The sequence below is a fragment of the Electrophorus electricus genome, chromosome 23 (genome assembly GCF_041902795.1).
Source record: "Electrophorus electricus isolate QZ-2024a chromosome 23, ASM4190279v1, whole genome shotgun sequence".
Lineage (NCBI taxonomy): Eukaryota > Metazoa > Chordata > Actinopteri > Gymnotiformes > Gymnotidae > Electrophorus > Electrophorus electricus.
In genome coordinates, this window is record NC_137519.1 from 9,489,512 (window position 1) to 9,504,439 (window position 14,928).

Genomic DNA, 14,928 nt, shown 5'->3' on the forward strand with positions numbered 1-14,928 from the left:
CTAAATTTGACAGCACTGTTTGTCATGTCATGATTTTGATGCTATGAGATTTATTTTTAGTAGAATTGATCTGCTTGTATACAGGAGGTTTACTGGTAGGTAGCCTGGACAATGATAATTTATTAATCTGTTAGCTAGAATTTGTACTGGTCCCCCTTGTTTGTGTTTCTCTCTCTCCACTGGTGATTTCCACCAAATGGCTTCGTTTTCCTTTCCCCTCTTTCCAACCTTGTTATTCATCCTGTTGTTCCAAACAAGTTAATGTCATCAGATGTTCCTTGTTTCAGTTCAGTTGTGCTGCCTATTTAAACTGTTTATCTCTCATTGTTGTTGTTTCTACTGTGTTGTTGCCCTTGTACCTGCTGTGAATGTTTCTAGTATTATCATGATTGTTTGTCTGCCCTGTCTATGTCCATTGTCTTCCATTGTTTGAGTTTTGGTTTGTTTTGCCTTTTGTACGTTGTTTGTTTGAACCACAGCTCACTTCTACATTTCAAATTTTGACATGTCATCCTTCCAGACTACACGTTTTGGCAAATACTGCAAGGCATATTGGGCAACCCAAAAAAAAAATCACATGGGTTTTGGGTTTGCCACAAATATTTTTTTCCAAATACCCATTTTTTTCCATTATGACAAAATAACCTGCCTCCTCAATATTATATCTCACTTCACCAGATCCTAGCTGCCATTGCTTCATGATGCCTTTGTAGTTTGTCATATATTGAACTATGCCCATGAGCAAAGAGCAACAAGGGAATAGAAGGCTTCCAAAAATAAATCATATAGTTTACATACAACAATCAGTAACATTTTGCACCTGTTAAGGGGTGAGATATCTTAAGTAGCAGTCATTTCTTGAAGTTGAGGTATTGAAAGTAGGAAAAATGGACAAACATGTAAAGATCATCTGTACCGATGCCAAAATCTTGAATGGTTCCATATTTCTCCTCCACAAAAAGGCTCTCAGCCAACAAAACTAGTGCTGCTCTAGCCCCATAATCTTTCTGGTCTGGAACCAACAAACCCAGTGAAGCAAGTGGATGAAGGCCAGGGGTCGTGGCATCTCCTAGTAAAGTCGCTTACCTGCTTTTCCTCCATTTACAACTAAAAGCAAAATAAGTGCAGCAATGAATCATCAATGAGTCTGAAAAAGCTGGGAAAAAAGTTGATTCTGGACAGTTAGATATGCTTTCACACAACACCCACATCCTGATATGTAATTGTTGAACTCTCAAACCAGTGGAAACATGGGTCCATTCTTAAAAGTTTCGCTAGTTCACAGTAACCAGAACAATCTTCAAAATAAGCAAGGACACATCGTTGAAAGAAAAGTGGTATGTGGGAAGAAGGCAAGCTGATGGAGGCAGTGTGCTCAGAGCAATGTTCTGCTGTGAAACATTGCATCTTGGCATCCATGTGGACGTTACTTTGACATGTACAACCTCAACATTGTTGCAGACCAAGTACACCCCTTCATGGCAATGGTATTCCCTAATGTCACTGGGCTTTTTCAGCAGGCTAATGGCACCTTGACATACTGCAAAATATTTGTTCAGGAATGGTTTGAAGAACATGGCAATGTGTTGACTGGCCTCCAAATTCCCTGGATCTCAATCCAATTGAGCATCTGGGATGAGCTGGAAAAAAACAAGTACAAACCCAAACGTGTACCTTACAAGATTTAAAGGATCTGCTGTTAACATGCTGGTGCTATATACACTACAGGAGACCTTCAGATGTCTTGAGAGTCCATGCCTCAACAGTTCTGAGCTATATTTGCAGCAAGAGGGGGACTTGTGCAATATTAGGCAGACGGTTTTAATGTTATGGCTGATTGGTACATTTCTTAAACTGCATTTAGATTCTGGTGGCACCTGTAACTTCTCAGGGACCATATAAAATGAACCTTTACTTGGCAGGACCAGTGAGAATTGTGGCAGGATAAATGGAATGGCCAGACTTTTGACTTAGAAGTCTTTAATACAATTGTCTTACTGGACTTTAAAACTATGGATACGGATTATATATAAGAGCTATATGAATGCACCTTCATGAAGGCTAGTCTTGCAAATGACTGATCAAAAAAACCATGTGACTGATCTTCTAACTGTTACTGTATTTGGGCATAAAGCACATGTATGGGTGCAAATTATTATTTTTTTAAATCCATGAATATTCCACATCATTGCTTTGTTATGGACAGAGACAAACATTTAAAGTGACATTCATTGTACATAGTCTGTGCAATAACAAGCACAATAAATAGCTTTATAAATGATCACAAAATAAATAAAAGTTTGAGTTATTTCCAAACGTAAAACCTTGAAGCAAAACACTACAAAATGAAATAAAAACAAAATGTTCACCAATGTTTGTAGCCTTCTCTGAACAATAAAACATCCTATATCTGGGTGTAGGTAGGAATCCCTAAAAGCTACTCTTAATTTAGTACAGTATTGTTTCATGCATGCCTATCTTCTATGGTAAAGCTGAAAATGAACAAGAAAACGAAAAAAATAAATAAAAATCCATAAAAAACCTACTCTACTCCAATTGTTCATGTGGGGGGGTGGGGGGTGGAATTATGACTTCATCCTTCATAGTGCTGTGAACTATGCCCTGCGACCCTTTATGCCCAGAGGCTACTCAGTGCGCATGCATCACAGCACTTGCACTCTGTAAAGACTCTTTAAGCCATGATGTGTGCAATGCACCACACCAGGAATGAAGCTGAACGGCTGAGAAAGCCAGCAAAGCCCATCTCTGCTGCAACCACAAGGTCAGCGCTCGGTAACACCTCAGGCAAGATTCACCACAATGACGTCATCAGCTACATCTAGACTGTGGAGCTCTGCACGAGGTTAGCCAATGGAAATAAACGACTTCCTCAGTGACCTATGGTCAGGCAGTTATTTCGCCTACTTGAAATGCAAGTTGAAATGTCAGCAGACTGTTAGTTCTTGTGGTTTTGAATGCAATCCTTATTCATTATGTAAATGTATTAAGGGCTGGGAGCGAGGTCACCACCTGTTAAATTAGTGTTTAATGCAATTGATTAATGGGCTTAAGTTAAACTGGCTACTGATTAACCCTTACACTTCCCTTTACATGTCTCATTAAGGCACCAGCTCCGGTAGTGCCACTGCTTTTGAAGTGGGACTCAGACAGAACTTGCTTATACATACTTGCATATAAACAAACACCCATGCATGCACAGATGCTCACACAGACATGCACTCGCACAGACCCCCAGACAGACATTTTTCTCTCATTCACATACACAAATGATGTCAAATCAATTATAAATGAACTCAGAAGCATGTTTCGTATTGCAAGGTTGTTTAAAACCATAATACAGAACAAAAGAAAACAGTGAGTTTTCATTTCAGGGCCTATAGCGGTAGCTGAAACAAGTCCAACATGTCAAGCATTGCCTGTCTGATGTGGTTGCCAAAGCGATGAGAGTCCTGAAGGTGGGAAGGGGGGGGGGGGGGGGGGGGAAATAAATAAATAAAAATCAAATCAATCATCAAGGCAGTCATGTGGTGTTAACAGTATAAATGTGTATGAGTACAAGTCTGGTGTGTGGTTCTTTACTGACCGTTTCTGGACTGGAGCGCTTGCAGGAGATGTGGAAGTTAATAAGGTTCTCCCCCACAATAATGTAAGCCACACCATAACCATCATCAGCCACCTGGAACAGCACAAAACCACCTTCTAGGACACATACCACATTCGCTTACCACATGTGAATTCCTGAAGGAAGTTTGTGGAATTGGACCTGATTGTCAGCTGTCCTGGCAGCGATGGGCACAGTTTGGTTTTTTTTTTTTTTTTCTTTTTAAATGGACTAAAATGTGAAATGTTGATTCCAAACAGCTTTACAATGGTGTTTATTTATGATTTACCATCGTAACCATTCCGTTAAACCAGGCTGTCATCACCTGTAATTGGGAACACTGTGTCCAAAGACAGCACACCCTAGGCTTCTGCACAAGCACAATGACTCAGGTCTCACTTACATGCCCTTTAGCCCCAAAAGTAAAATAAACCTTGAGTGGCTGCTTAAAACCGACTCAATCTGCGACGCACAAGGTATTGATGCTAAGGAAACTGCATTTCTGTGGGTCTCACCGGGCCGAAACCTCCGCCACTGGACACGAGCTCGGGGTGCCTGACGAGATCAAACAGCTCAGGCTGCTGAAGAGGAGTCTGACTGGTAGACAACCTCCATGGCTCGGACAGCACCTGTAGAGGACGAGAGCGCCCCAGGTGCCGTCAGTGCTACTGCTCTGGAAGAACCTCATCACCTTCCATCACCAGAGTCAATTCTATATTACACAGAGACAATAATTTTGGATGAAATAACACTGTATTAATACTGGAAACTAAAGCATTTTAGTGGTATCGATAACCCAGGCATTGCTAATACCAGCAGAGTGAGTTTACATCAAGTTTCAATCATGCATCTTTGCAAAAAAGTCACTTCAGATGAGGAAGAAAGCATCCAGAGGTGTTGGCTCACTCATTGATTTTGGCTCCATTCTCATCCTACCTCTTTAAGGAAGGGGGAGTCCAGTTGCAGGTACTTCGACACCAGGTAGAGGCAGAACAGATGTCGGTCGATACCTTTGCCTGTCATGGCCATGCGGTACATCTGCTGGTGCTTCTTGGCCGCTGTCTGGAGCAAGCTCAGCTTCTTCTCTTTCTGAGCAAAAAGACATGAGAGAAGGGTCATTGTTTCTCTTCAGCACTGACTAAAAAAACAAAATCTCCAAAAGTAAAACTGACATTATAAGTAAAAGATCACATGGTTGTTGTAGAGGATCATCACAATTTGGTTGCAAGGACTGCATGGGAGTTGCTAGGCAACGCTTGCTTTTACTGTTAATAAAACACCTTTTGCTTATAAAGTCTTGGCCAGCTAGGCTGCAAAGCCAGGACATGCAGTTCCATCTTTCCTAAAGGGAATACTGCCTTTCTACTGCTATTTATTATCATTTACTTCTGGCCACCATTACATTTATTTTACATTTACAACATTTAGCAGGTGCTCTTGTTCAGAGCAGCTTACAAAAGTGCTTTGTTGTCTCAAAGGAAGAAGTCCTTATGCTAGTTATTAGACAAGTCTAAGGAGACCATTAAGACAGAACTCTGTCAGAGTGTTATTTTTAAAAGCATGTTCATGTAAATAGGTAAGTGCAGGATTAAATGTTTAATCATGTGCTTTGAACTGGCATTACAAACCATTTCACAATGCCACTGATCAAACCCTGCATTCCCCAGATGAAGTGGCTCCTGTCTGGGCAAGCTACAGACAGGTAAAACCTCAGTTCATCTCCCACTGTAGTGTACCATAACTCAACCCCCGCCTCAGACATGCACGTAACGTTTTTGCCAATAAGAAATTTGCATGCGTTTTAAAATGTATTGCCTAAATGCCAAAGCATACGATCACCCATAAATTCAGAGACTGTCGGAGTGCAGGCTCAGTGCACTCCTGAGGCATGCTCCAGATGGAATGCTATAGCCAGAGTGTTCCAAAACGTTAGCCTTTTCAAACAGTGGGCATGGTAACCGGCCCAGCACATGCTACCCGGCCCAAATTCCAACTGTGTTGTGCTGGAGTTCTGCAAGTCACTCATGCGTACGTCAGGAGAGCACAGCGAGCAGAAAAGCTCAGTGGAAGGCCAGCAGATTGAACATTTAATACTTCCGTAATTTCAAGATAATGACACTGTGCCTCATAACTGGTCATGCTTGCTTCAGTTTTCACAAGGATTACACTTGTCTTGGTTTCCCATCTCCATAAGTTTTCCTGCACATTTGCATTAAGCAGTTAGAAAGGAGTTCAGTGGAAAAGGTTTGGAAAATGTGCTTTTATCTAATATACATGTCAAAATAGCAACAGGGAAACTAAAACTGCACAAAAAGCAAAACTACTTCACTAGAGCCCCATGACTGCTTTGCAATGAAGAGAAAATAAAAAACAATAGTATAGTAGCTATTTGAAAAAATTATAATTAAATGAATAAATGGACTGAAGCTTTCTTTCCCTCATTTTTACCAGTTCTTAAGGAATCACTTGGCACAACCTTTTCCAAAAACAGTTACAGGTGCCATAATGTGTAAGGCTGAAAGGTGTTATGAGTGTGAGAATCTGATCCTGAGCTTGACAAAAGGTACATGGTCACATGTGAATGTCATTGTCTGCTTGGTGAAGGCACCTTCCCGCTTGCTACCAAACGCACTCATGGTTTACTAAGAAGCAACACATCTCAACCCAACCACCACTTTTGGCTGAGGCTAACATATTTAAACCAGCAAGTGCACAAACGGTAGCATTCTTCGGCTGAAATCTGCAGTGTTATTCAATGTGCCCGAATGCTCTGCGGTGTTTCGAGGCCAGTGCTGTATAGTACCGGCTCTGCGTTGACGATGGCCCTGACGAAAGCACACGTCTCCATGGTGCAGGAGCGTACGGTCTCTGTCCGTCCCTCTCTGAACAGACGAGTCATGGATGCCTCGTAAGTCAGGCAAAACTTCCCTTTGTCCTGCAAAGCACATAAAACTTTAGTGTGGGAACTACACTCACTCACCACTTTATTAGAAACGCTTATCTTGTCCCTACCCTTACCTTCTAAATGTCCAGTTACAAGCTGTCCATCCTAAGACATGCACAATTACTCTTTCCACTCCATTTATCAATTGCATCAATGGTCTGATTCTAACCCCAGGACCACTGCTGACCATTTAATATTTGGGTGGTGGAAGCTTTTTTTTTTTTTTTTTTTTTTTTTTTTAATACAGCACTGACATGGCAGTGACATGGTAGTGGGTGTTGAACTGGTACATGTGTGTAACACATGGCAGTGTTTACTGAGGGGGGGCCTGCTACCCAAAATGATCAAGTCCACAGGGTTTGGAAAGATGCAGGACCTGAAGATAACCAACTGCACATGGAAACTATGACTATGTATGTGACGAATTAACCAAACTTGAACTTGAAACATATTGGCTGCCTACCTACTTATGTCAGCTACTTCAATTTACTGGGCATATGTTTCTAATAAAGTGGCACAAAAATTCTGTACAAGTCACCCTTCACCCTGCACTGTGAACTCACCCGGAAGTAGGCAAGCTGCAGAGCGATCTGGATGAAGGCATCTGGGCTGGTCTTGCATTTCTTGATCAGGCCTTTCCCAAAATCCTCAAAGGGGATGATGTGGATGTCAACGTCATCGGCCAGAGCCTGGGCCACTGCCAGGGAGTTGTCGATCATGCTCTGGCACTAACGAGGAATGGAAAGAGTGTATCAGTGATGTAAAAAACAGGCATGGGACTGACTTCAGACACTTAGCTGCTGGTGATCTACTGAGTACAGTAAGTGGGCAAATAGGGGGGAACAAAAGGGGTTGTTGCTTTTGGTAGCTTTGGTAACCAACCTCAGACGGGATGCTCCATTGCAGTCTCTGAGGTCCAGGAAGGCTGCGGTGAGGCTGGCCTTTACAGTGGCCATCAGATGTATAACCCAGCTTGACGGGGTCCATAAACAGCACATGCTTTAATTAAAAAAAAAATAATAATAATAATAATAAACACACAAAAAAAAAACAAAGCCATAAAAATGCCTCCATAATATGAGCATAAGATAAACATATAATTATATGCTGTACTGATTACAGTATGTGGGTTACCGTATCTGAGTAACAGCACGCACATACCTCCCAGAGGTGGCCTATAATGGGAGCATCAGCCCAGCTGTGTTCTGCATTCAGACCCATTGTTCCGTTCTTGTAAACGATCAGGTTGAAAGACTTATCAAACCACCTGAAAGTGCAGGATTTTAAAATAATGCTGCTATAAGAGATTCACTTTAAGATCACCATCACTAAACCAGCTGCATTGAGTAAGATAATGTCTCATGACTGTCCTAGGCTCTGTAATAAGCAGCAATACATTTCAACAGGGTGATGTTACTGGGAATAACCAATGAGGATCCTTGTCTATATAGAGGCGGTCCTCCCTGCCTGTCAAATATTTTGCAGGTGCATGCAGTACATAGGAAGTTAGACTAGGGGCATTACTAGGGATGTTTAATTCGAGGCTCCAGCCACCAATGACTTGAGCCTAGCCACAAAATATTTTTCCCCTAGAATGGCCACAGTTGAGCACAATGTTAGTCAAGAACTTCAATGTTATCGCCAGTAATTAAGCGCAACACTGTCTTAAAAAGATACTGCAGTGTAACTTTTAAAAGTGACAGCAGTGCAAAAGCACAGTTTTTACCAACCCTGAGTTGGACAAAATCTTTCGGGGCTGGCATCGAAACATTCGTGGCTCAAGACCTGACGGCCCACTCCAGTGACGCCCCTGGGTTAAAATAAATACTCCATGTGCACATCTTTGGCTTTGGAGAAAAGCTTGGACAGTGGATGTTGCATTAAAGGAAGGGGGTGAAGTTTTTAGTAGCCATGTGAAAATCAGCAAGGACTATAACATCCATAACAGCAGCTTTAAGCCATTGAAGTGGACAACTTGCAACAAGCTACCAACAAAGCAGGTGGCGCTCTTGAGCTCTCCATTTACCTATCATAGCAGTTGCCATGCAGGAGGGACTTGGCGTAGCGGCGCAGGGACTCCACTGGGTTGTTTGGATCATGGCGCTGCTCTGTGTCATCCAGCGTGACAAAGAAGGCGGCTTTCTCCACAGCGTCCAGGGACTGCCGGTTCTTGCCCAGCCTGAGGTAGGCGTCACGAGCACATGCCCAAGGTACTCTGACACACAAAGCAACGTGTGAGCCACCTCTCAACATCTGAGACTGAATACACTGAACACTTCTCACCATTTTCTACCAGGAAGTCAAGAATCCTAGACTGTCGTCTTCTTGTCTTCTGTTCTGCTTTCTAGTCATAGACAAACCAAGTTCACCCACTACCACTATTGCATATTATAGCTAGCTTGGGTCAGACCATTAAGCAACCATATCCACAGCACCCCCTGCAAATGGACCTTCCCGTTCAACCCTGTCTAATGTGTGGGAATAGCACCTCAAAGTTCAAAGTGGCTTTACTGTCATTTCAGCTATATACAAGTACACAGCAAAAACGAGACAATGTTCCTCCAGGACCATGGTGCAACAAAAAAAACAACAGTGCAACAGACAACATGCTACACAAGTGCAAACAATCCAATATAGTACAAAAATGTCAAACAATAAATAAATACAAGACAGGACCAATACAACACCTGTCTCCTGCTGTGAGGGCAGCAAGCTTCTCCTCTCCTGGTTGAGGCTCTGATGTGTCAGCTAGGATCCTCTCCATCTGCTGCTCTATCTCCCGTGGCAACAGCAGCCGCCCATCATAAAACATCCCCACCTTGAAGTAACGCCCCCTGTGGTACACCGCAATATGCCTGCTGTTCGACACGTGCTGGAGGGTGTCTGCAGTCACAAGGACGAGAGAATGGAGGGGAGGCTGAAGTGTACAAAAAAATATTAAATTCAGAGACTCCAGCACAATCAGTAATTATAACACAACATGCCACAATATTGGGATCATGGGAATGAGTCAGGTCAAGACAATTATTTCATGTACGAACAATGCATACTAGTCATCAGGTTATCCCGCCAACCAACACCCTGGCCCCAGGACATCATATTTAGCAGTACTTTGACATGAAATAAATGTCTGATCTTTTGTACAAGCCATGAATGGAGATCTTGAATTACAAGGTTATGGTGGAAAAAAATCCAGAGATATGTATAGAGATAGATGATAAAACAGTACTAAATACTAAAAATGGCCTTGCTCTGCACTCTGAGTGCTTTCTTATGTTTAAACGCACACACACGCGCACAAGCTGGAGCTAGTAGATTCACTGAAATAAACAGATTAAGGCGAAACAGATTAGCTTGATCTTGTCATCAGTCCTTAAGGTGGTAATCACAGATCAAAAGGAAATCGACTGAAGTCTGTTAGGTTTACGGCAGACAGCCGTGAAGCATGCTGCAGTGCTGGGATTTGCGTACGGACTGTGATGTGTCTGGGGTCGGTACCTGAGTCTATGCCTGGAACACGACTGGTGTTGAACATGCGCTCATACTGTGATGAGCACATGGGAATAGTGTTTTGCAGCAAAAACTGAAAAAGTAGAGAGGAAGAGGTCAAATAAAATAGGGGAGGGGAGGAGGGGCTTAAACGGGCCAAGCAGCTATCGACGTCCTATAGGAACTCTGCACTGTAGGGAATAAACTGTAGGAAGAGAGCAAGGGAGTTCGAGCTGAACTCAATGGACTCAAGGAAAGGGATCTTAGTTGCAATTCCAGGGGAAACATACATATATACACACATACATACACGCACACAGACACAAAAGAAAATTCTGATATGCTAGAGGAATGAAATGGGAATGAGGAGACCTGGAGCTTGAACAGAATGCCCTGTTTAACCAGCACTCTACAGTCTCTATGCTCAAGGCAATTAACCGGTCAATGGGACAGACAATGCTTTTAACGTGTAAAGATTTTTCCCCAATTAATCACTAATTGGAATGACTGGTAGCCCAGGACTAGCACAGCAGATGTCATGGGGGAAGGGGATTAGTTAAGCAGGGGTGGGGCTTGCCCGTCTTACCCCTCTCCTGTCCTGGGATGCGGCTAGTGTTGAACAGCCGCTCCCACTGGGCAGAGCAGAATGGTACGCTGCTTGCTAGGGCAAAGAGCTGCTCCAACAGGAGGCATGAAGAAAAATGTTTTTTTTTTTTAATCAGCAGAGAAACTCAAGCAGAGAGCTGACCAATCTGGAAAGATGTCATTTAGAGTATTCCAAACGGTCAAGCCAAAACACACAATCATGCTGTTATAGGTGTAATTGGCTGAAATAAATAAATAGCTGAAGCACATTATTTGGTTAGTGTTTCAAAGCAGGTAGCCGAAATGGCCCAAAGTGAACAACAAAGCATTTAAAGTAGATATTTAATTCCCAAGTGTTAACATTCCTACTACCAAAAAGCATTATTTGGTCTCTCTACACACACTGCTTCACTGTGTGAAATATAATTTCGCAAAGGTAAAGATGTTCTAACCGGTTTTATCTCAGCTCGGTCCAGTTTCTTCCTGTAAAGCATGATGGAATGGATGGCATTACCAGCCCTGGCTGCCTGCCGCTGTGTGGGAAAGACGTAGAGAAAGTCCTGGAGGGAAGGAGGTGAAACTGAAGTTAGAGAGGGCCAGCAATACCCTGATCAGAGGAACTAGTAGAACGCGGCTTACCATTACATAGTAGTTGCTGTTGACCATAATTGGGTTGCGGCTTCTAAGGTAGATATACTCCTCCCACCAATCACTGACCTGGAACCAGGACCCCGTTTCAAAAAAGAGTGATATAAGGACACATATCAAATTGGCTGTAATAAAGCCTTAGATATTTAGCAACATGACCAAAAAGCAAAAAAGCAATCAAACTTACGTAATTGGTTGCCCACAAGGATTTCAACCTCAAATACCACTGGAGTTTAGGGGCATAATTCTTCTGAAAGTCTAAAGTGAGTACTTCCATTCTTTTATACTCCTTTTCTTCCAGAAGAGGGCGCACAGACTCCAGATACTGTGGGCACAGAGACATTAGTAAGGCGTGACCAAGTCCAGTATTACAGCACTCACAATCTATGTATGAAACAAGGGTCACACAGATTAATGTTGATGTTAGTTTTCCTCCAAGGGCCAAGTTCAATTACTAGTGGCACTTGCATTCAGTATTACATCCATATCAACACAATTTCAGTCTATTAATATATAAGAGCGTGCCTTTTAGTAAGTAAAAACATCACACGCTGTACCTCATATTTTAAGGTGACAAATACCAAGCCAAGCTAAATGAAAATTAGACCCAGGTCCAGCTACAAAGTTAAACCACCGTTGACCTCTTACCAATCTGAAAATTTATTAAAAGTAAATTAGAATGATGAGCTGTCCAACTGTATGATTAATGTTTTGAATATTTTAAAACTATGTTCTTTATGAAGCTTTAAGAAGTAGTTTGGCTTACTCTTGTCATGGTGTCCTTCACAGAGGGAACAGGTAAATTTGGCAGTGAAGTCTGGAAGCTGCACAGTGTAGGTGTTTGTATCCCAGAGAAGATCCTCACTAGTGCCTATGAACACACATTTACACAGATTACAAAAAGATGTAGGGTTAGACTGAATATATGATCAGCAGGTGTAGTGAGACATGTCACCTCAATATGAAATCAGATTAAGTCCTCATTTCTATTCAAAGCAAAGCATGAGCTGGTGACAGCAGTGACAATTTTGTCATGGCAGCAAGCGTGCAGGAACAAAAGCACAAACAAGAAAGTCATGGATGAAACAGCGATACTTGTCAGGGATTTCTGCATTATTAAGCATTATTGTTTACTTCTGTTCTCCATGATGAGAATAAAGTTAATATTTACATAATTGTGAAATAACCAATTATTTGAATTATATAAGTTTGTGTGCGCAATGACATGCCAACTGTCTGATTCACATTTAATAATCATAAAATAACTGTTTTCCTTAAAAAATAATTAAGCACTGTATTTCAGAAGTAATAGGGGGACATATTGTTAGTGGGGTGATGTTCATGGTCAAAAGCCCACTGTGAGAAAGTGGACATGTCTTTATGAGACTACCTGAAGTGAGAAACACCTTGTTGACTGAGTTTGCGCTAAGAGCAGGACCAAGGAAGCAGTAGCACAAGTGCTGTTTTAAGACAAAATGGGTTCAACACTACTGTCGCACTGGCAGATTTGAAATGTCACATTTCCTCTTGCACCACTCCACGTACCTTGTTGCATGTGCAATATTCCTATCTACAAAATTTAAAGTTAGTGATAGATGCAAATGCAACCTTCAAAATTAGTCAAAAAGCAGTGTTAGTCAGGTTTAGCACCCAGGCAGGGCCATGAACGTAGAGCCCTGAAAGCCTCGCTGGCTGGCCTAATGATCCTCACCAGCCAGACACGCGACTTCCATGTTGCAGCACCATGCCTTTCACTCATCCAGCCGTGCCAGGACAGCAGGAACTTCAGGACGTTCCTCATGGTATATATGATGGCCACCCAGAGTCCTGTGCCCACCAGAATGCCACCCACTCTCCTTTGGGTTTCCAAGGACATATAGTTACTGCAGCCAGGGGAAACAAAAGAGCATGCAAACTATGCAAACTACACAAACATACCTTATGACAGTGACTTTATATGGATTACATCATGCAATCAACTCAGAAGTCAGATCTAGCTTTACCTCACTGGTATGTATTGTCCAAGTTTACAGAAGAGACCTAAGGAGGGGTCCGCCTGAACATATTTTGCCCTTCCCATGTACCCCGCTAGCACCACCACAAACCCGGGGGCGCTGCCTGGATACACGCCATTCATAATCCCATTCTGTGGACACATTTCCATTGAAGAATACGTACATGATTCTACCATTCTCCAGCCTCTGTGTATTGAAGGGAATGCATCAGCATGTGATATGTTACCCTGAAGCGGATGAACCTCTTCTTCCATGAGTGAAGGCCAGACAGGTAGACCTGGCGCAGGGCTTCATGGCTAAGCTGCAGGTCAATGCCATCAGGGGACACAGTGAATTGGAAGGCCACTGCTTGGTGAGCCTCTGCCATACTGACTGGGTCACAGTCAGCAAAACCTACTTTGAAAGACAGGGAGAAAAAAATGACAGAATTTAAGCAGATATCAGAATAGAATAAAGGAGATGGATAACCTGTTGGTAATGCCAGTGTAAACCAAGTCAAAGGAGATGGGTGTATCCAATCTGTAGTTACACAAGATGCTATATGCCTAATGACTGTAGACTCTATCTGGCTGCCTATAACATATCTGTTACATACAAAAGAGAAAATGAATTTCACAAGTCACCACCTAATCCACAGGTCCAGAAATAGGCTAAATACTACGCATTAAAGTGGAATGATGAACAATGCAGTTCGCAGCAGATCAAGCTGCTGTGCAAAGGATATATAAATCTTTCCTTTAGCTAAACGCGTGAATGCACATATCTTAGATGCGACGCGGATATATCGCATCCTAGCCAGCATTCCTTAGATGCACCTAGGTGGCTACTGTCAAGAGAACTGCGGTATTGACCTGGGATGAATGACACGTCATATACGCCGTTTACATGATCGTTGTTTCACAAATCTAGGTAGACGTTGCTGTTATAATTTATCAAGCGGCGAAGCACTTCATGGACTTAAATTAGTTGGATAGCTTTGACAGAACTCGTAGTTAGTAGAGGAAGACAGCCAATGTCAGGAAGCGACTAGCTAATTTAGCAAACCTATATACTGCCGCTCCCTGGCGAAAACAGATATGTAGACCGTTAGCTTGCTAAATAGCAAGCAGGTTGTCAAGACTATCGCGAAAAGATGTTCTCATAATGATTATCATGTTGGTTATGTGATTATGTCTCTCCGCATTCTTCTCGACAGTTTGTTCGCCAATCATCTAACGTTAGCGAGATGCCATACTTAATGTGTGCTGATGCGTCCGATAAGTTACCTTGTAAGATTGTTTGTAGCACCTTTCAAGTGCAATCGATCTAGGGATATAGGTCTCTGGATTATTTCTCTTTGAACGCTAGATAGTCAGCCAGGACACCAAGTTCTATGAAGAAGCTAACTAGCTAATAAGTCTGTGGGCGCATCTTGTGCCCTCATAGTAAGGTTTCGCTCCCGCTGCCCACCGCGTCAAAAGCAGTAAGTTAGAACAGCGCCACCCGAAGGAGCGGAGTGAAACTGGGTACCGAAAAAAAAATTATCCATTTTGTTTAACAGCTAAGCATTTAACATGTAACGTCTGAACATTTAACAAAATTATAAAGACCATTTTTAAAGCTACCAGCAAATAGCTATATATATT

At 42.3% G+C, this 14,928-nt stretch overlaps 1 protein-coding gene across 6 annotated transcripts; it reads right to left on the minus strand.

Annotated features, from left to right (window-relative positions):
- Positions 1-1,963: 1,963 nt before the first annotated feature.
- On the minus strand, positions 1,964-14,743 carry cpt1aa (carnitine palmitoyltransferase 1Aa (liver)). 6 transcript variants are annotated; one of them, XM_027013806.3, is made up of 19 exons: positions 14,569-14,743; positions 13,530-13,696; positions 13,292-13,434; positions 13,000-13,171; positions 12,055-12,159; positions 11,476-11,613; positions 11,280-11,357; positions 11,093-11,200; positions 10,642-10,729; positions 9,254-9,449; positions 8,593-8,781; positions 7,728-7,833; positions 7,449-7,565; positions 7,130-7,294; positions 6,426-6,557; positions 4,559-4,711; positions 4,138-4,251; positions 3,605-3,697; positions 1,964-3,470 (listed from the first exon to the last, which is right to left on the minus strand). In XM_027013806.3, the coding sequence occupies exons 2-19, from the start codon at positions 13,668-13,670 to the stop codon at positions 3,396-3,398; spliced, it is 2,313 nt and encodes a 770-aa protein (XP_026869607.2). In that variant the 5' UTR covers positions 13,671-13,696; positions 14,569-14,743; the 3' UTR covers positions 1,964-3,395. The 6 variants fall into 6 exon arrangements, 5 of the variants coding, with proteins under 5 accessions (XP_026869607.2, XP_026869608.2, XP_026869606.2 ...); XM_027013807.3 differs by lacking the exon at positions 10,642-10,729 and adding an exon at positions 10,065-10,149 and having other exon boundaries at positions 13,530-13,699; XM_027013805.3 differs by having other exon boundaries at positions 13,530-13,699.
- Positions 14,744-14,928: the final 185 nt, after the last annotated feature.

Bases quoted from the DNA above. Each gene is read 5' to 3' on its own strand.
- cpt1aa (XM_027013806.3), bottom strand. From the start codon at position 13,670: ATGGCAGAGGCTCACCAAGCAGTGGCCTTCCAATTCACTGTGTCCCCT. The intron at 12,160-12,999 runs GTGAGGATCATT...GTGTGTTCATAG, and splicing joins GGAAGTCGCGTGTCTGGCTG to GCACTAGTGAGGATCTTCTC. The intron at 10,730-11,092 runs GTTAGAACATCT...CTGTTGGAGCAG, and splicing joins ACCGAGCTGAGATAAAACCG to CTCTTTGCCCTAGCAAGCAG.